Genomic DNA, 19,844 nt, shown 5'->3' with positions numbered 1-19,844 from the left:
AACCACACCCCCACTCCAGGCTCTCCAGGAAATCCTAGGCATTTAATTCCAGGCTTTTGGCATAGCTCACTTCCCTAGTGAAGTCTCATTATCTGATCCAACGACAACAGACTGTGTGCCTTCCATTTACAACACACTCTGTTCTCAGAGGAGACTCTGGTGAAGAAAACACACTTCCAGCCTCTTTTATTTAGATCAGACGTGCATGTACCTCTTTCTCTCTCCACCAGTCTTTATTTGTGTTTCCAGCTTTCTCAGCTCAGCTCGCCTGCTCTGCCAGCTTCCTGCTCCTGTCCCCACCTACACTGCTTGGATTTCTTGTCTCGGTTTTTGCTGCATCTGCCAAGTACCTGCTAAATCTCCCACCCGATGACCCAGCCAGGCTCGGGTCTGAGACTCCGGTGCAGACGACCTAGCTTCTCCCGAACAATGAGACAGAGCCCAGACTCACTTCCAGTTAGCCCTGGGTTATGTCTGCTTCAGTCAGAGATCGCGACTCTAGCATTTGGTTGTATTTTCTTCTTTTCTCTCGTGCAAGTATATACAGACCAACATGGAGATGCAAATACATAGATTTTTTATGGAAGTAAACTGGTACTGTATATACTGGGAGTATTTATACTATATAGATACTTATTAAACTATGTATAAAGTATGTATATTGTGTATAGTATAAGTATGTATGCTGGGAAGTTCTATAATTTCTTAAATATAGGAAAAGTATGAAAGTATGTATGGGTGAAGTATGTATACTTTAGTAATACATACTTTATTATATACTTATTCACACAATACAACATTATGATGAGGGTTTTTACCTTTGAGGGTAAATATTCTTCTGAAATAGCATTATATTTAATGGCTGTGTGATGTCCCAACTTGTAAGTGGATGATGGTTTATTTTCTTAAGTAGTGTTGGGGCCAGACAGAGAAGCTGGGTGGGGAAAGTGGGAGGAGAGTCTGTGATGAAACCCGGGCCTGTCTGATCGCCAAGTCTGCCCTTCTTGGCCCCATTCCAGTGCACATTATAGAAAGAGAGCTAGGCCAAGGGCCAAGAACTCTGAGTTCTGTTCTAGTTGTGTGACCTTGGAAAAGTCCCTTCCCTTTTTTTAACCTCAGTTTCCTCATCTGGAAAATAATGGGGTTGGACTTAAGAATCTCTGAGGTCCCTTAATCTCTCTGACTTTACCTTGACATTTCCCACTCTTTCCCAAGGAAGTCCTCAATTGCTTCTGACCAAATTATTTCTGACTGATGTCTCTCAACTACCTGAGTCACTCAACACTCACTGATAGCATACATCCATATAGTGTTCCTCTTTTGCCTAAAGCATCATGCGATAGCTTCCTAGAGCTTCCAGAAAAAGAGTCGATGCTGGTGGTTGACTCATTCATTCAGCAGGCGGTCATGGTGTCTACACTGTGACAGGTGTGTTACTGGTCTTGGTTTCAGTGAGCTGAGTAAGACTCAGTCACACCCTTCTTTAGCTCCCAGTCCTTGGCGGGGACACAGGAGAGGCTATTTCCACACTCTGCGATCAGTGCTCAAACAAGGGCTTAGAAAAGCAGCCCTGGGGAGAAGAGAACACCAAGGCCGAGTAGAGGTGTTAGTGAGCCAGTGCTTGTCACGCTCCTGAGCCCTTGTGGAGATCCTGGGTCTCTCTAATTTGAGGTCAGCGTCTGCTGTGGAGAAGATGTTGTGGCAAGTGCTGGGGACAAGAGTCCATTCAGAGATGCCTACGCCTCAGCCTCTCTCCCCCCCAGGAAGTTTGAATCTAGAGTGTGAGACCGACGGCAACAAACCACTATGCAGACAGGATGCGATGAGGGCTGGGAAAGACGGGATGATTTAGCAGGCACCGGCATTCCCCGGGGCTACTGGTGCCACAGTTATGAAAAATACTCCTTCCTGGGGCACCTGGGTGGCTCACTCAGTTAAGCGTCCAACTTTGGCTCAGGTCATGATCTCATGGTTTGTGAGTTCAAGTCCCACGTCAGGCTCAGGCTCTGTGCTGATGGCTCAGAGCCTGGAGCCTGCTTCGGATTCCGTGTCTTCCTCTCTCTCTCTCTCTCTGCCCCTCCCCCATTCACACTCTGTCTATCTGTCTCTCTCTCTCTCTCTCTCTCTCTCTCTCAAAAATAAACATTTAAAAAGAAGAATCAGAATACCAATTTATTAATTTTCAGTGGGAAATAAAACTGGAAAAGTGACTGGTGCCCAGCCTTTTGGTGCAAAGTGACTTACAGGACTAAATTATGCATTCTGAAAGTGTCATCATAGTGAAGTGAACCCGTTATCTTAGAGAAATATTTCTTTTAAAACCTAACATATGGCTCTGAAAGTAATGTGTATTTCTCAAGAACATTTACAAAATACAGAAAAGTATAAAAAAGCAAGTTAAAATCACTCAACCTCTCTGTCCAGAAATAAAGTAGTTTTACCTCCCTTTATAGCTTTCTTTAAAATATATTTATTTATTTATTTTATTTTTTATTAGAGAGAGAGAGAGAGAGTGTGTGTGGGGGGGGCGGGGGCAGAGGAGAGGGGCAGAGAGAGAGAGGAGAAAGAGAATCCCAAGCAGGCTCTGTGCTGTCAGCACGGAGCCTGACACAGAGCTTGATCCCACGACCCCGGGATCATGACCTGAGTCAAAATCAGAGTTGGACGCTCAACTGACTGAGCTACCCGGGCACTCCCCTCTATAGCTTTTTAAAAAATAACATAAGTACTTTGAAAAGTACAAAATGGAAAGTATAGTTCAGTGTATTTTTAAAAAGTGTATGAAAAAGGTCAAGAAAAACATAGGATTCAAACTTGGCAATGGAGAGAGAAGGGATTTGGTAGGATGGACCTGGTGGGGACTCAGTTTCTGTATTATTTGAACATCATCATGATCACATATATTAAAAAAAAAAATTTATTGAAGTGAAATTCATGTAAGATAAAATTAATTATTTTATGGTTAAAATGAACAAATCAGGGGCGCCTGGGTGGCGCAGTCGGTTAAGCGTCCGACTTCAGCCAGGTCACGATCTCGCGGTCCGTGAGTTCGAGCCCCGCATCGGGCTCTGGGCTGATGGCTCAGAGCCTGGAGCCTGTTTCCGATTCTGTGTCTCCCTCTCTCTCTGCCCCTCCCCCGTTCATGCTCTGTCTCTCTCTGTCCCAAAATAAATAAAAAACGTTGAAAAAAAAAAAATTTAAAAAAAAAAAAAAAAATGAACAAATCAGTGATATTTAATATACTCAAAATATGCAACCATCACCTCTGTAATTTGAGAACATTTTTATCACCTCCTAAGGAAGCCTTATAATCATTAAGCAGATATTTCGCATTCCTCCCTTCCTCAGCCCCAGCAATCGCCAATCTGCTTTATCTCTCCATGGATTTACTTATTCTGAGCCCCTTGTGCCTCTCCAGCTGTGTTCCCTCCTTGAGCTAAGAATGTTGTCACAACTATTTGACATCACACTAACTGCCTTGCTGGTCTCATCCAAAGAGTTTAGTAAATTCTTGCCAGAGGTGTTTTAAGTTTAGTGCATTGACACATAAGTAATCATGTCTAGAGATAGGATGTGCTCCCACTTCATAGTCTTTTAACAAACTATAAAATATTGACTTTCAGAGAGATAATTCTTTTTGATTTCCAGAAATATGACATTTATAGCCAAGAGTCCTCTTGCTTTATTTGGCCTTGCTAGAAGTTTCTAAACCAGTTGGATTGCCCAATAAAATATCCTTTTGTTTTACTGTTTATCAGTTTAGTAACTCGCTGTGTCTTCTTGAGCAAGCCATTTCATTTATCTAGATCTTAATTTCTTCATCTACCAACTGACTTCTAAATTCCCTTACAGATTTTTAAGATGTCTGATTCTAAGGTGCACATGTGAGCAGTATTTTCCAAAACTAAACAATGGTGATATTGACCAGTTTATTATCTGTGACAGTTCAGTTGTGCTCCTATTAAATTTCATTGTTTGTATTAAATGTCTTGGTTTTGGTCTTTCAGTCTTGTCTGAACCCTTGTCATTGGCCCCTGAATCACTGGAAGTTTCCATCGATTCTGCACGTCAGTGTTTGCATTTACAATGGAGTGTCCACAACCTTGCTTATCATCAGGAATTAAAAATGGTTTTTCAGATAGAAATCAGTAGAATTAAAACATCTAATGTCATCTGGGTGGTAAGTATTTTTTGGTCTTTTTGGCTCAACATTTAAAAAAATTTTTTTTTTTCAACGTTTATTTATTTTTGGGACAGAGAGAGACAGAGCATGAACGGGGGAGGGGCAGAGAGAGAGGGAGACACAGAATCGGAAACAGGCTCCAGGCTCTGAGCCATCAGCCCAGAGCCTGAAGCGGGGCTCGAACTCACGGACCGCGAGATCGTGACCTGGCTGAAGTCGGACGCTTAACCAACTGCGCCACCCAGGCGCCCCATGGCTCAACATTTTAAAACTCCTTTTCTGACACCGTGATTTGTCTTTTATAACATTTGCAAAAATCCCAATATGGAAACACTTAGCAACACAAAATGGTTTTCCTAAACAATTACCTTTCTGTGTTTTTAGTTAAGAGGATAGAGGACAAAGTAACATGACATCTTTGGTTCAGTAGGTTGGATGAGATGTGTTAAGAAAATAGATTATTTCTTCATTTCTGCCCTGTCCTCTAAGAAGGCTCTTGGGGCTGTCCTTATGAGTCCTAGATTCCAAAAATCCATGAAGGTCAACCTCTTTCCTCTTCCCTGTCCACCAGAGATTTTCCTAAATAAGGTATAATTTTTTGGCAACATTCTTCTTGTCAGTTTCTTTGCTCATACCATGCTGAAATGCATTTCTATCCAGTAAAGAAAGAGGTTCTTCATGGACCTACCATGTTGGAGAGTAGCACAGGATGTTCTTTGTTGCCTCACTTGGGGCTTTTTCTACAACAGATTAAATTGTGAAAATCCTTATTTTCACAATCTCTTTGCCTTTGAATTCTTTGGAATAGATTTTTCAGTTGCCTTGGTTCAAATCATGGTTGTGTCCATTTAGCTGATGCTTCTCCATCTAGTGCACTGTGACACTTTGGTGGTTTCTTTCAATCTCCATTTATGGTCCAGGGAATCTTAATTAATCTATACATACATCATGCTCGTTCATTATCATGGGATGTTGAAAGACAGTACAATGGAATGTTGTCTCATTGAAGGGGAACAGAGAATTTGCCTGAATTGAAGGGAAACACAGGGATGTGTCATTGCTGGGGACCTCCATTTGCTCAGTGGAAGGACAATCTTCTCTTAGGCAGTGGAGGCATGGGTACAGGGTACAGAATGGTTAGTTCCTTTAGTAAAGTATAAATGCCACTAATTTTATGTTATTTAAAAAAAATTTTTTTTTACACTTATTTTTTTGAGAGACAGAGACAGAGCCCGAGCGGGGGGAGGGGCAGAGAGAGAGGGAGACACAGAATCCAAAGCAGGCTCCAGGCTCTGAGCTGTCAGCACAGAGCCCGACGCGAGGCTCGAACCCACAGACCACAAGATCATGACCTGAGCTGAAGTTGGACACTTAACTGACCCACCCAGGTGCCCCATAAATGCCACTAATTTTGAAGCCTCCAGTTACTTTCCATATTCATGATTGCATTTGAGATCTGAGTGAGAGGCCTAAATTAAATAGAACTCTGACTCTGTGAATTTAGGATTGATACCAGGTCTGCAATTCCACACGTCCATGGGAAACTACCAAGAATGAAAGCTCGTTGGTGTTCTGATTTTAAACAACAGTAATGCTCATGGACAGCTGCTCACCGCCCACTGTCGGTACATCTTCCCACTATTGTACCTCATACTAATCATTTTTGTCTTTGTATATCTTTGATGGATACACTCACTCATTGTTGATTTGGACCCAGTAAAATATTACACAAAGGTCATATTGAGACTAATTGTATAAGAAAAAGAAATTCAGGAGAAATGCTGGAAGAATCTATGGAAAACTAGTACCTCACACTACTAGCAGAAGTGACACTGACCATAGACGGACTGGGTTCCATTTTCTATTTTCCTAACAGGCAGTTGTTTGTATCTGTTTTCACCTTTGATTCGTGTAAGAGTTCTTTTCTCAGGGTAAAGCACCTTGTGAAACCTACTTCTATAACTACTAAGACTCAAGATCTTTGTCCAAGGTATTGTCCCCATATCACGCAGCTCAGCCTGACGGGGGGAAAGGAGAAAACCAAGGCCTAGAGAGGTCTGTTGTGCTACTCAAGGTGACAGAGTCAGCGCAGTGCCCTTCTTCACCCACGTGCCCGGTCAGCGATGATGGCCACACGCAGTCCCCAGGACATCAGCGGCCGTGTGTCCCACAACAGTGCCGTGAGAAGCCCTTGTCTGAACCTCGCAGGCCTAAAGTCTAGGAAAGACATGAGGTTCCCCCTCCAGTGCAGGGGAAGAAAGCCAGCCATGGGGGTCTGCTTCTGTCTCGAGCGCCATCTCCCTTTAGTAACGCCGTTCCCTGTAATGCAAGCCTGACGGGACACTTTCATTCATGCGCAGGAGTAGCTTTTAGGACTCGTGCCTCAGATGGTCCTGTTCCTAAACAGGCCTAGCAAGAGCCCCCTGCCCCAAGTGCTCACAGCTGGGCCAGGGCCCCTGAGCCACCTCCCAGAGGGCGCGGGCCACTCGGAGCCTTGCTGGCGGCCACGGGCTCTACACGGTCTCCCCTGGGCCGGGCTCTGCCCTCGGCCCGTCCAGCCACTTGCTTTATGGTCCCGGCAGTGGCAGAAGGCAGAGTCGGGTGGTAGCTCCAGCCCAGAAGGAGGCCCGGAGCCGTCGGCCGGGGCTCCGCGAGCACCTCAGGAGCCAGTTGGTGGCCTCAGTTGGACTTTCGTATCGATGCGTGTGCCAGTTTCTTGTGACTTACTGGTGTCTGCCAGGGCCGAATGAAACTTGCCACTTCAATTGGTGAAAACAGCCCAAACACAGTTCATCACTTTTTTTTTTTTTTTTTTTTGTAATCACTGAATTGATGCATTCAAGGAAAATTTTATCTCCTGCGTTGCGAGTCTTTAAACAGCACACAGCACAATTGTGGTTAGACAGAACCCACACAAGTAGCGTCTGAAAGAAATAGAGCCCACAGCATGTTAATGAAGTGATGAGATCATTCAGCGCGTCATTGGAGACTGGGAGCCTGGGTCCAGCCATTAATTCAAGGCACAGGTCTGTGAGCGCTGAGCGGGAATGAGGAGGTAAACACAGGAACAAGGGTGTCCTAAATGTGGGAAGCGCCATGCTGGCAGCTGACAAGGTCGCCGAGGGGTTGGGATTAGGCCGGACCTTCTCCAGCAACTTGAAAAAGGACGGTTTGAGCCAAAATAAGAGACAGGATGAGAAGCTAGTGTAGAAGGAAGGGTGGAGAAGAATGTTCTGGGAAGAGCCCACAGGTCTGAGCCAAGGCCCAGAGGGAAGGGCTGTGAGCTCCCAGGCCTGAAAACACTGAGCACTTGGGGGCGGGTGTGACCCAGGGGTGGGCCTCACCGGACACTGGGGGTCATGGTCACTTCTCCTGTTTTATCCTGACAGCCATAAGGAGAGGAATGACAGGATCTGGTTGGACGTGTTTGAAAAGTCCACTCTGGCTGCGGGTGGGGAAGCTGGAAGAGGCGGAGTATGACCCGTATGAAGCGGGCTGTGGGGTGGGCCCAGCAGAGAGGTTCGTGGAGTGGCTGGGGACAGTGGAGACGACAAAAGAGGCTAAATCTCAAAGAGAAGGAGGTAAAATCCAGACTGTGGCCTGTTGACAGCAGGGTCTCCATTATCGATACAATCTTGTTGTTTTGTTTTTGGTATTTGCTCTTAAACAATATTTAATCAAAATATACTCAAGACTGCTCATATTAAATAGTAGAAGTTGCATAGATCAGGACCTGAAAAGTTATATTTAAAAAATATTTTTTTAGGGGCTCCTGGATGGTTCAATCAGTTAAGGTCATGATCTTGTGGTTCGTGAGTTTGAGGCCCGTGTCCGGCTCTGTGCTGACAGAGCAGAGACTGCTTGGGATTCTCTCTTTCCCTCTCTCTATCTGCCCCCCCGCCAAATACATAAATAAACTTTAGAAAAAAATAAAAAATAGGGGTGTCTGGGTGGCTCAGTCAGTTAAGCGTCCAACTTCAGGTCAGGTCATGATCTCATGGTTTGTGAGTTCAAGCCCCACGTCGGGCTCTGTGCTGACGGCTCAGAGCCTGGAACCTGCTTCAGATTCTGTGTCTCCCTCTCTCTCTGCCCTTTCCCCTTCACACTCTGTCTCTGTCTCTGAAAAATAAATAAATCACAAAAAATAAAAATAAAAAATATATTTTGTAGTTTAGAGATAAAACAATCCAATAAACCGAGATAGAAACATTCCGTAACTCACCAGTCCTGCATAGAGGATGAGCACGGTCACCCTCGGGTGCCGCCCAGGTGGACTGAGGTACTCTCACCCCCGGACTGGGTTGGCTTCTCCCCAGGGTGATGGTTAAGGTTGGCAGCCTGGGAAGAGAAGAAGGCATCAGTGGAGGGCAGGCCTCAAGGTCTGCCAGCTCCAGGTTGTGTGTGACATGCATGTTGCCCCATCCTCTTGATTGTAGGGCTTGCACTTGGCCCTTAGACATGGGGGTTCAGACTCAGTTTTCCCCAGGAAGCGCAGGTGTTTGTTGTCCTGTCACCCAGCTGTGGGGGCCGAGAGCCGGTATCCTGGAGGGGCCCACCAAAGAGCATGTGTGCCCAGAGCCGTGTGGGACATGGACAAGAATAAAGCCCAGTCCCTGCGGTCTTGGGGCCATGCTTGAGCCAGGGACACAAGGACAGATGAAGTACCAGCAGCTACACACAGTGTACAGGAAGGCTTCAGGAGAGGTGGGGTTGGGTGCGTCCTGCGCCTGCACAGTGTGCAGGGAGAGTGGGGACCCGAGCCAGGGGCCCTGTGTGAGGAAACGCTGAGGTGGAAAAGCATAAAGCTATTCCTGAAGTGCGAGGTAGAGCACTGTGTCCAGAGAGATTCCTGCAAGGGAGAGGTAGGTTGGGGTCAGAATATACATGGCTGTAGATGGTTTACAGGAGCCATAGAAGCCTATGGAATTAGAGAATGAAAATACCAGTAATTTAGAAAGGTCAAGATTAAAGGCTGTGGGGGAAGACCAGTTGTAGTTCCATGTGGGCAAGCTTCCCACAGTGGAAGACATTCCTGTGTGGTTGACATTCTGACAGATGGAGCTCAAAGGAGAGGATCCAGTCCCTGTGGCCACCAGGTCTACAAAGATAAGGGACCAAACCAAACGAAACAGAAAACAGACAAACAAAGCCCACGGGCCTCATGGAGATCCATCTACTGGCTTCTGACAGTGGAACTCCTGGGTGCCATGAAGGGCTGCCCTCTCTACTGAGATTTGGCCAACATGATCCGACCCTGGCTAAAAATGAATGTTAAAAAAATACTCATTAGTCTTGCTTATACTTTTTAATTCTACTTTTTAATTTTGTATCGTTTATTTTATTTTTGAGACAGAGAGAGAGTGTGTGAGTGGGGGAGGAGCAAAAAGAGAGGAGACACAGAATCCAAAACAGGCTCCAGGCTCTGAGCTGTCAGAACAGAGCCTGACTGCAGGGGGGTTTGGGGGGGGGGGGGGGGAGTCTCGAACTCACAAGCTATGACATGACCTGAGCCGAAGTCGGAAGCTTAACTGACTGAGCCACCCGGACGCCCCTGGTCTTCCTTATTTTTAAAGAATGACTCAATTCTCTAGTTTGCAAAAATTTTTCTCAGCAGGCCTGTGTGACAAGCACGGTGCCTACCTTCTGACTCTGTTCTCTTCCCCTAAGACGTAAGTAGCTTCAGTTTTCTCTCACTTCTTCTACATGAGCCATAGGGCACGGGAGCTGAGTTCTCAAAGGACAGGAGGCTGCGGCAGGTGCTGCTGAGACATTGGAGCAGGGGTGACTGGCTGATTGGGAATGAACTACACTTGCGCGTGTTGGGAGCTTCGGTGGGCTCTCAGGTGTGCGCTTTGGGGTAACTGGTCAAGCCATTTTCCAGGGCAGCATCGCTCCATGTTTCCAAGTTTTTCTCTTTATTTCTAGGAGAACTATAGCACCACTGTGAAGCGGAACCAAGTTCTGCGTTGGAGCTGGGAATCCAAGCTTCCTTTGGAATGTGCAAAACACTCTGTAAGAATGAGGGGTGCGGTGGATGACGCCCAGGTCCCCGAGCTGAGGTTCTGGAGCAATTGGACTTCGTGGGAGGAGGTAGATGGTAAGGAGTGAGGTGATAAAAGAATTAAAGTGTTTCATATTTAATATTATTTGGGGATCAATAGTCAAATAGTGGAAGTCTCTTTTGAGGAGACTGGGTAGAAAAAGGACATTGTTTTTCTTTGTCTTCCCTTGGAACTAAAAACTGTGGGTGTGAAACTTGCCACCAGGAGATAGACATCTATGGTTTTGCCTCAGAATTTGCTCATTGAGGTAATTAGGCAAGTTCAGACACCTTCATATTCATTTTCCGAACATGGGACACAGGCAATGCTAAGAAAACACTGCAGGACATGAATTGCACATGTTGTTATTAGAATAGGACAAAATGTGTATGCATCTAGAACAGAGGTTGGGAAGCTTTTCTGTAAAGGGCAAAATAGGAAATATTTTAGGCTTTACAGCCCTTGGTGGTCTTAGGACTATTCAGCTGTGTATTTTAACATGAAAGCAGTCCTAAGCAATATGTAGACAAATGAGAATGGTTGTGTTCTAATAAAACTTTATTTACAAAAACAGATGGCAGGCTGGAGTTGGCCCAGGGCTATAGTCCGAAGATGCCTGATGTAGAGAGAAGGGGGTGAAATATGGAAAAGTAAAATCGGGTCTTCATTTGAGTAATGAGATTATGGATAAATATGTCTTCAATATCTCTTAATTTTGATAAATTAATTTTTTTATAATTAAGATTTAGAGTAGATTCCTCCAGTTTCTTATGCTTCATTTGAACTATAGGCAGGTTCTAAAGCAAAGGTATTTGGCTCTCCCTCAACCTATATACCCTGCCAGAGTATCTGAAATTCCTGCCAATAGAACAGGAATGTTAAGTGTTTATGCAAATGTATTAAGTCAAACTGATAACACATTAACCCATGAGTAGCCTAGTGATTAGTTTAATACTGGTAATAGAATTAAATCTGCATTTTAGTCATATTCTAAGTAGTCTACATATTCATTTAGCCCTCAACTCAGTCCTTCGAAATGTGTATTAGTCTTATTCCCACTTCACAAATGAGGAATCTGAGGCACATTTAGTTTAAAGAACCCACGCAAGGTCATCAAGCCAGTTAGCGATAGAGCCAGAATTCCAACCTGACAGCGTGGCTCCAGGGACCGCCCTCTTCACATCACATCCAACTGTTGAAAGAGAACACACACAAGAAAAACAGAGATTAAAATAAAAAGATAGTAAGAGAGAGAGAGAGACAACAACATTAGTAACAACTTTGATAAGATAGACTAGATTTCTCAAAACTATAACCTCCAAACTACTCAGGAACAAATGGAAAGCCTAACTGATGGTTCCTAACCCCCAAACACTGGTTCTCAACCATGGTTACACGTTAGAATCACCTGAGGACCTTTAAGAGCGCTCCTATGCCCGGGCTACACAGTGTGGGTGACGTTGCTGGTGGCAGTTTTCAGTGACAGCAGTGGGCCGAGTGAGCAGGAGCAATGGGGCCGAGCGCTTAGAAAGGGGCAGCTCCTTCAGGGAGGCTGACCGTGGAGGAGCAGGTCCAGAGTGGGCTGGAGGGTAGCATGGGGAGGATGGCAAGTTGGCTTACAATGCGGGACACCTGAGGATTTTTATACACTGGTGGTCATACAGAAGGGGACACAATGGAGCAGGAGATATTTGAGTGACTGGCATTTCCGAGAAGGTGAGAAGAGATGAAGAGGGACACATGGCCGTGGAGATGGGCAGACCTGGCAGGTGTGAATGTGGCTTTGCCACATTTGCTGAGCTTGGGCTCAGACCTAGCTGTGGCGATGACGAGAGGGGGGAAGGATGGCATGAGATCATGTGCAGCCCACTGAATGCAGATCCTCCCTCGTGGCTGCGGTCCGTAGAGGCAGCTACCGCTGTCCTAGCCAGATTCTAGCCATGACCCAGTAATCCCAGTGTGACAGGACGTGCTGTCTTTGTCTAGCAGCAGCTTTTGTGTGACCACAGGAGCCATCTTGGGAAGGATTGTTTCTGCAGGCTCCCAAGTTTAATGGTTTGCCTAGAAATTTAGGCTCCTATTTCTCGAGGAGGTAGAGGAGGTAAATTTATCTGTTGAGAAGGGAGAACAGAGGGGCTGGTTTGACTTGAGTGATGTTCTAACTGAGCTGTCTTTTTTTTGTCTTGTAGTACAGAGTTCTCTTGGACACGATCCATTGTTCGTTTTCCCTAAGGATAAGCTGGTGGAAGAAGGCTCCAATGTCACCATTTGTTACGTTTCTAGGAGCCATCAAAACAACATATCCTGTTATTTGGAAGGCGTACGGATGCATGGAGAACAACTTGATCCAAACGTCTGTGTGTTCCACTTGAAGAACGTTCCTTTCATTAGAGAAACTGGGACAAATATCTATTGTAAGGCAGACCAAGGAGACATTATAAAAGGCATCGTTCTCTTTGTATCCAGTAAGTATGTACGTTCTCTCTGCTCTCTCGTCCCATTTCTATGGAGTAGCTAGAATGTCCTTTACCAGAAGACAAGTAAGCATTTCCACTCGTGGTCTGGATGTTCTTTTGTCTCCCGAATCTTTTAGGAGAGACTCTGGCAAAGATCCTCTGAAGCAGTACTTGCAGGAGTTCCTGTTGTTTTCTTGCCCTTATGAACCATTTTCTTCCTAGAAACCAAGAGTATTAAAGGGGGGAAAGTTCAGGTCATGGCCGGGGCCACTGGGAAGGGCCCTGCCTTGCCTTAGCCGTGCTGCAGTCGGACAGTGGGTAGAGAGATGGCAGGTCAGACGACTCCGGAGAGGCAGCCAGTGCTGTGCCCAGGAGACCTGGCTTTAAATCTTCCCACACCTGGGCGTGTCACGTTGGCTAAGTTTCCTAGCTTCTCTGAGCCAGTTTCCTCCTCTGTGAATGGGCCCAGTAATGGTTGTTTGAGGGTGAATGAACACGGACGGGGCCTGGCCCCGACACTGTAGCTGCACATAGTAGGAATTCGGCAAATGGAGGCCATCCCTGTTCTGAGGTGGGTGCAGAAAGTGTCAGGTGCCTCCGTCGGTGGCAGCCAGTGGAGAGGGAACGTTTTATTGTTTATGTAGGTCTGTGTGAATATACATGCCCGCTGGCCTCCTGTGTTTTGTGTGGAGGCCTCCCTTCCCCTGCTCGCTAGGTAGGCCAATATCTGTGACTGCCGGGTCCCTGCTTCTGCTGCCAGGGGCAGACTCCAGGCTCCCAGACACCTGGTGCAGCTGTTCCCCTTGGAACAGCCTCTGAGAGCCTCGTGGCTCCGGGGGCTTGGAGGTGCTCCCCGGGTCCTAAGAACTCCCACTCCCTGCTGCTGAGTTTAATGGCTCCCCAAATCTGACTTCAGGGCATCCCAAGCATAATAGCCCTGAGGCTATCTGCAAGCCCCAGCTTCCACAGTGAGGCAGCAGGCAACACTGACTCCATTCATTCATTCTTTCTTTCGCTCACTCTGACACTTGGCGACTTGTTGAGCGCCTACTAGCAGGTACTGGGGGTCCAACTTCCATCACATGGACACAGTACAGCTCACCACAGAACTACCACCGGTCCCCGTCCCGGTGATGCCTCAGAAAAGAACAAGGAGAGGAAGAGAAGGGGCCAAGATGGGGCACCTGACACGTGACCTTCTGGAGCTGCCAGTGTGATCCTTCTGTCATTCAGCCCTGTGGCCTCAGACCCAAAAGGAGCTTTTCCTGTTTTCCTTGTCTTTCAATAAAGGGATTTGACTAGATCTTTCATCTGTTTTCTTTGTGTGACCAGAAGTATTTGAAGAGCCCAAGGATTTTTCTTGTGAAACCCGGGACTTGAAGACTTTGAACTGTACTTGGGCTCCCGGGAGCGACGCTGGCTTGCTCACACAGCTTTCCCAAAGCTACACTTTGTTTGAATCGTAAGTCGGCTCTGATTACGTTCTTGACAGGTCCCTTCTTGTGCCAACAATAAGGGTCACATTTAGATGTTACAGACAATGTGAAGAAATAGTTTACAACCACCCTACCAGAGTCAGAAAGAAGTCTTTAAGCGGTCACAACTGTATAATGCTTTTCACCTGAGTTCCGTGAAAGGAAAACGTAGCATAAAAATGATAAAAACAGTTAATGATGAATCTTGAGGTGTAAATTGTTCCATCTGGTGATCTGGGTATATCTAATTTCTAACTGTTTAAGAATATTCAAAATAAATTGAGGAGTATTCTCACCACCCATGTTGGGGGTGGGCAGTCAGCAATTCATCGCTACATAAACCAAATAAACCTTTAACCACATAAATGGAAGTTGTTGAAACAACATCTTCCTTGGTGGTATTTGTTGATGCAAGTGGATCAGTGCCATTGTGTGCAACACAGTTTGAAAGCCACCAAGTGTGCCCCAAGGGTACAGGGTTGCAGATCTGCGTTGACGGAAGTGGAAACCCTGAAATTATTGTTTTGGGTGTGTTTTTCTTTTAAGGTTTTCTGGGAAAAAGACACTTTGTAAACACAAAAGCTGGTGTAACTGGCAAGTATCTCCAGACTCCCAAGAAATGTACAACTTCACACTCACAGCTGAAAACTACTTAAGAAAGAGAAGTGTTCATCTTCTTTTCAACTTGACTCATCGAGGTGAGACCAGTGTCGGAGCTTGCTGTGGTTACTGACTTGTTGTGTGACACACTGTGTGATCAAGGAAATGTGCTGTAGGTGTTAGCCTAAGTCACATCCTACGTGGACGTTTTAATCTATATCTCTTGTCGACGCCACACTTCACGGATGCATGCATGGCCCCTGGTCCCCTGATTTGTTTTGAAGATGCAATAAGCACCTGTATGCTTACTACTCACCTTTAGACTAGAATTCAAACAGTAACTCACTTCATCTCCTGCCCCACAGCCCCCCACACCCTGTTCCTCCACTGAGATCATTTAAATCGTGCACGTGTGTGTGCCTGTATGGGAGTACGTATTCTCACTTCTAATGCAACTCTAAAAAGACTGTATTTTTATTTTGTTTGGTTTTAATGTATGTAAAAGACATCAAGCTATATGTAGTAATTTAGTAATTACTATGTAGATAATATTGAATTGCTAATATTGACCCATATTATTGAGTGTTGTTATAGTCTATTGATTCTCACTGTTATCAAGTATTTCATTGTGTAAGTATACAGTATTTTGTCCAGGCATCTCATTTGTTGGTTTTTCAGGTTGTATCAAGGTTTTTCTCTTGGGTGTGGTGGTAATATGAGCATTATGTATGCAGGACTCATCTCCAGTTGTTTTTCTTGAGTGTATACCTAAGAGTGGGATTGGTGAGGACATAGAGAATTTGAATGTGCCACGTAGGAGACAGTGCCACATGGCTTTCCAAAGTGGCTGTACCAATTATACCCTTGCCCTTGAATTCATGTAGTCTTTCCAAGGTGGTATGGTCGGTCACCCTTTTCATTTTTGTCAGTTTAATGGCTACACCGTGGTATTTTATGGTAGTTTCGATCTACAATGCTTGACCACCTGTTTTCTCTTTTATGAAACGCAGAATCTTTACACATGTTGTTCACTTTTTCTGGAATGTTCTTCCTTCCCCTTTCACCTTCTTAATTCCTACACATCTTTTAGATTCATCGCCACTCAGTCAGCTGGGTAATCACAGAGTGCCTCCAGTGTGGCAGGCACCGGGGACCTGGCAGTGAACAAAACTGGATAGCTGCCCCTTGTGAGTTTGTCTGCTAGTGTGTGTAGGAGGAGGGGTTGAGAGCGGGGAGTGGAGACATACAGTAAACATAGCGTACTTCAAGTACTGATACGTGCTATGGAGAAGGTAAAATTCAGGTTTAGGGGAGATAATGCCTGTATCAGGATGAGGGAGTTGAAGAAAGAAAGAAGTAGAAGATGTCTAGGGGAAGAGCATTTGAAGCAAAAAGAATAGGATTTGAAAAGGTCATGGGATAAGACCAAACTCTGGGTTGTTGGAGAGACAGAAAGAATGTCCTCATGCCCATACCAGAGATAAAGGAGATTTGGGTGGTAGGCAGTGTCCTGGTCATGTGACAACCGTGGAACTGGATGGTCTTACCTAGTTGTGTTGACAGGTGTTCATCAGGACAGATAAATGATGTGACTCACACTGTGGGAAAAGATCACTCAGGCTGGAGCATCAGGGCCGGGGGTGGAGATGGAGAGCTGGTTAGGAGGCCGCTGCGGTTGTCAGGCAGAGACTTTGGACCAGATGGGGTGATGAAGTTGGCCGGGAAGCGGTCATATTGTGAATTCACTTTGGGATAGAGTCGGTAGCACTTACTTAGGGAAGGCATGTGCATGGTAAGGGGAAGAGAAATTTAAGATGGTTCCTTAGGATGATTGCAAGGGTTTTGGCCTACGCAATCGGGCCAGTATTGGAACTATCCCCTGAAACGGGGAGGTACTGGGGAAGAGCAGCTCCGAGCAGGAGCACAGAGTTCCGTGTTTACCAAGTCAAGATTGAGATGTCTTTCAGATATCTCCGGGGAGATGTTGAGGAGACAGTTGGATATAGAGTTTGGAGCACATCGAACAAGTCTGGGATGGAGAGTTAGACTTGTGAGTGAGTCATCAGCCTGTGGATAGTGACCAAAAAGGAGATAAAAAATGAAGACTCAGGATAGGGACTTCTAGAACTCCATCTTTTTGGCCAAAAACTCCCTTTACACTTTCACTGTCATGACCCCACTTGCAATGTTACATTTATTTTGTAGTTGTCGACTCGTGCTTGCTCCTCTGTTGCCTTTGAAAGCGAGGGCCGTGCCGGCTTTTGTTTTCTCTCCCATCTGACAATTTCTGTTTTTATTGGTTTGTTTGGACCATTTATATTTAACATAATTATTAATAGGGTTGGACGCAAGCCTACCATTTTATTAGTTGTTTTCTGTTTGTTCCCTCTGTTTTTGATCTACACCTCCCTAAAATTGAGTATCTCTTCCCAGCCTGCCACCTTTGGATTATTTGAATACTTTTTTAGTATTCCACTTCAATTTATCTACTGGCTTTTGCCTACATATATTTGTATTCCTTCCCCCCGCCCCCCCCCCCCCCGGAGATTACAATATGTTATTAATCTTTCACAAGAGTTAGTATTTTTCACTTTAAGTAAAACATAGAAGCCTTCCTTTACCCTCTCACTACCAATGCAACAATACTTGAATTTCTGGTCTTCTCTGCCTGCCACTATCAGAGTTCTCAAATAGAATATTCGAGAATGCTCCATGTGATATATTTAATTGGATTCAGGGGGATAGACAGGATGGGAGGGCCTTTCTTTATTTTTTCAAGACCTGAACCTCATCCAGTCAGTTTTTCATTTCAGATATTATATTTTTTGGCTCCAAAATTTCCATTTGATTCTTTTTTTTTTAATAGTTTCTATTTCTCTGCTGAGAAGTGTTTTTCTTCTATTCATTTCAAATGTGCTTACTTTTATGTCACGGATCTGTCTTAAAGTCTGTACGAATTGCATTCTTATGGGCGCGTCACCGTGAGGTTGGCATCCTTTGACTGTCTTTTCTCTTGGAAATTGGTGACATGTTCTGGAGTTTTGTAGGTAGAATAATTCTAGATTGTACCTTTGATATTACTGACGTTATTTTATTTAGATTTTGGGTTCTGTTATATTCTCCCCATGAGCCCCTTCTCCAAGTTTTGATTCTCCTTCATAATCTGCCTGCTTTTGTTTAATTTTAAGAGTCCTCAGTAGTTTCTTTTTATGTTTTGTTCAGAGTTTCTAATATAATTGGTGAGAGAGAAAGGCTACAGTTGGCTTACTCCATCTGTGCTCTAAGTCTGGTTTTGTTGCCATTTTTTCAAAACTAAACAAAAATAAATAAGAAATGAGCTGCCTATTTACCAAAGTCTTTGGATTTATGCTTGAATTTTTTTTAAATTTTGTTTCCTTTTTTTTTTTTGGCAGTTCACCCAATGGCTCCCTTTAACGTATTTGTCAAAAATGTAAGTGCCACAAATGCCACCATGACCTGGAAGGTCCACTCCATTGGGAATTATTCCACGCTATTGTGTCAGATTGAACTCTATGGTGAAGGAAAAGTGATACAAGTAAGAATACTGCCTCACTTTCTATTTTCAAAAATCTCTTTATGTCCTGAACAGAGAGACTAATGAATAAAACCTCTTTAAAATCTTATTTCTGTGTGGGTTCAGATGATATGGGTCATCTGTTTAAAAACAGTCCTGAAATTAATCACAAGCTTTAGCATGGGGCAGAGGGCCTTCGAGATTTTTTCACAAAGAAGTAGTAGTCATACCCCACCTCAGAATGGACCAGGCTGTGATTGGACTTTGCCATGAAGTATGCTCGCTGGTCCTCCTGTCTTCTTTCTTCTTTCTTCCTGTCTCCTTTTTCCAGTTCATCTCATTGATTTTCTTCTTTTCCTTCCTCCCTTCCTTCCTTTCTTCGAAGAAGCAAAATGTTTCTGTCAAGGTGAATGGTAAGCACCTCATGAAGAAACTGGAGCCTTCCACAGAGTACGCGGCCCAAGTGCGCTGTGCTAATGCCAACCACTTCTGGAAATGGAGTGAATGGACTCGTCGCAACTTTACCACGGCTGAAGCTGGTATGTTCAGTTCCCCTCTCTTTAACCCAAGGATCTAAACTGACTCACAAGAGATGGGTTGGTTTCCCCGAGAGCTTTCAGTTGTACCAAAAACTAAGGAAAAACTATTACACCAGAGGCTGAATATCATCTTTTTGTGGTTGTTTTGTTTTGTTCATTTATTGTTTTTTAGAGAGAGCACTTGCGAACATGAGCTGGGGCGGGTTGGGGGTTGGGGCAGGCAGAGGGAGAGGAAAGAGACAACCTTAAGCAGGCTCCACACCCAGTGAGGAGACCACCTTGGGACTTGATCCCACAGCCTGGGATTGTGACCTGAGCCGAAATTGGAAGTCAGACGCTTAATGGACTGAACCACCCAGGCGCCCCTGAATACCATCTTTTAAAAAAAGAACTGAATTAAATGCTTAGTGAGATGTGAACGGGAAGACATCCACCTCAATGGGATCCACCTCATCCACCTCAATGGTCATCCACCTCAATGACCTAGGTCATTCAGCATTATTTCTTTTGTACATTTTCTCTCTCGTCTTTGGTTTTGCCAGAACGGCTTATAAGCTCCTGGCGTTGCTGGATTCCCATCGGATCTGGGGCTCCGTAAATTAGGATAGACTTTTAAATTAAGGACTAGGGACAAACAGTAGTGTTGCTGCCGAGGAAGGCATTGATCTCATACGAAACAACTTCAGGCTATGTTTGGAAATGTAATGGTGTTTGGAAACTTAACAATTATTGATACATCATTTGTTCATCAACAGCAAACTGTGAGCGTTCTCGATCACTGTTGCGGTGGGAGGTTCCTCACCACTGACGGAACAGTGGGTGGGTTTTTCTGACAAATGACCATTATCTTTCAGTTCACATAGGCCTCAGGAGACTGGATGCCCTGCTTTCAGGAGAGCTCTGCTTTCCTCTCCTCCCAATTCAAAATAATAAGTTACTGTTGTTGACCAGTTTACAGATGAGGCAGTTTGGGCCCATAGATTGGAGAGACTCACCTAGTTTGCAAAGTTAATGA

At 44.9% G+C, this 19,844-nt stretch overlaps 1 protein-coding gene across 2 annotated transcripts in view; it reads left to right on the top strand.

Moving 5' to 3' along the window:
• OSMR (oncostatin M receptor) overlaps positions 1 to 19,844 on the top strand; it is a 52,580-nt gene that overhangs the window by 15,327 nt on the left and 17,409 nt on the right. Inside the window, exons 3-9 of one of the 2 annotated variants that reach the window (XM_047863820.1) lie at positions 4,008 to 4,180; positions 10,109 to 10,280; positions 12,414 to 12,689; positions 14,016 to 14,142; positions 14,702 to 14,853; positions 18,169 to 18,311; positions 18,676 to 18,829. In XM_047863820.1, coding sequence (XP_047719776.1) covers positions 4,008 to 4,180; positions 10,109 to 10,280; positions 12,414 to 12,689; positions 14,016 to 14,142; positions 14,702 to 14,853; positions 18,169 to 18,311; positions 18,676 to 18,829 — 1,197 coding nt within the window. Of the gene's footprint in view, positions 1 to 4,007; positions 4,181 to 10,108; positions 10,281 to 12,413; positions 12,690 to 14,012; positions 14,143 to 14,701; positions 14,854 to 18,168; positions 18,312 to 18,675; positions 18,830 to 19,844 lie in introns of both variants that reach the window. The other variant, XM_047863812.1, reaches the window with a different exon arrangement.

This window comes from Prionailurus viverrinus, chromosome A1 (genome assembly GCF_022837055.1).
Source record: "Prionailurus viverrinus isolate Anna chromosome A1, UM_Priviv_1.0, whole genome shotgun sequence".
Lineage (NCBI taxonomy): Eukaryota > Metazoa > Chordata > Mammalia > Carnivora > Felidae > Prionailurus > Prionailurus viverrinus.
Note: the sequence above shows the minus strand (reverse complement) of the source record. Positions and strands in the feature narration are given on the sequence as shown.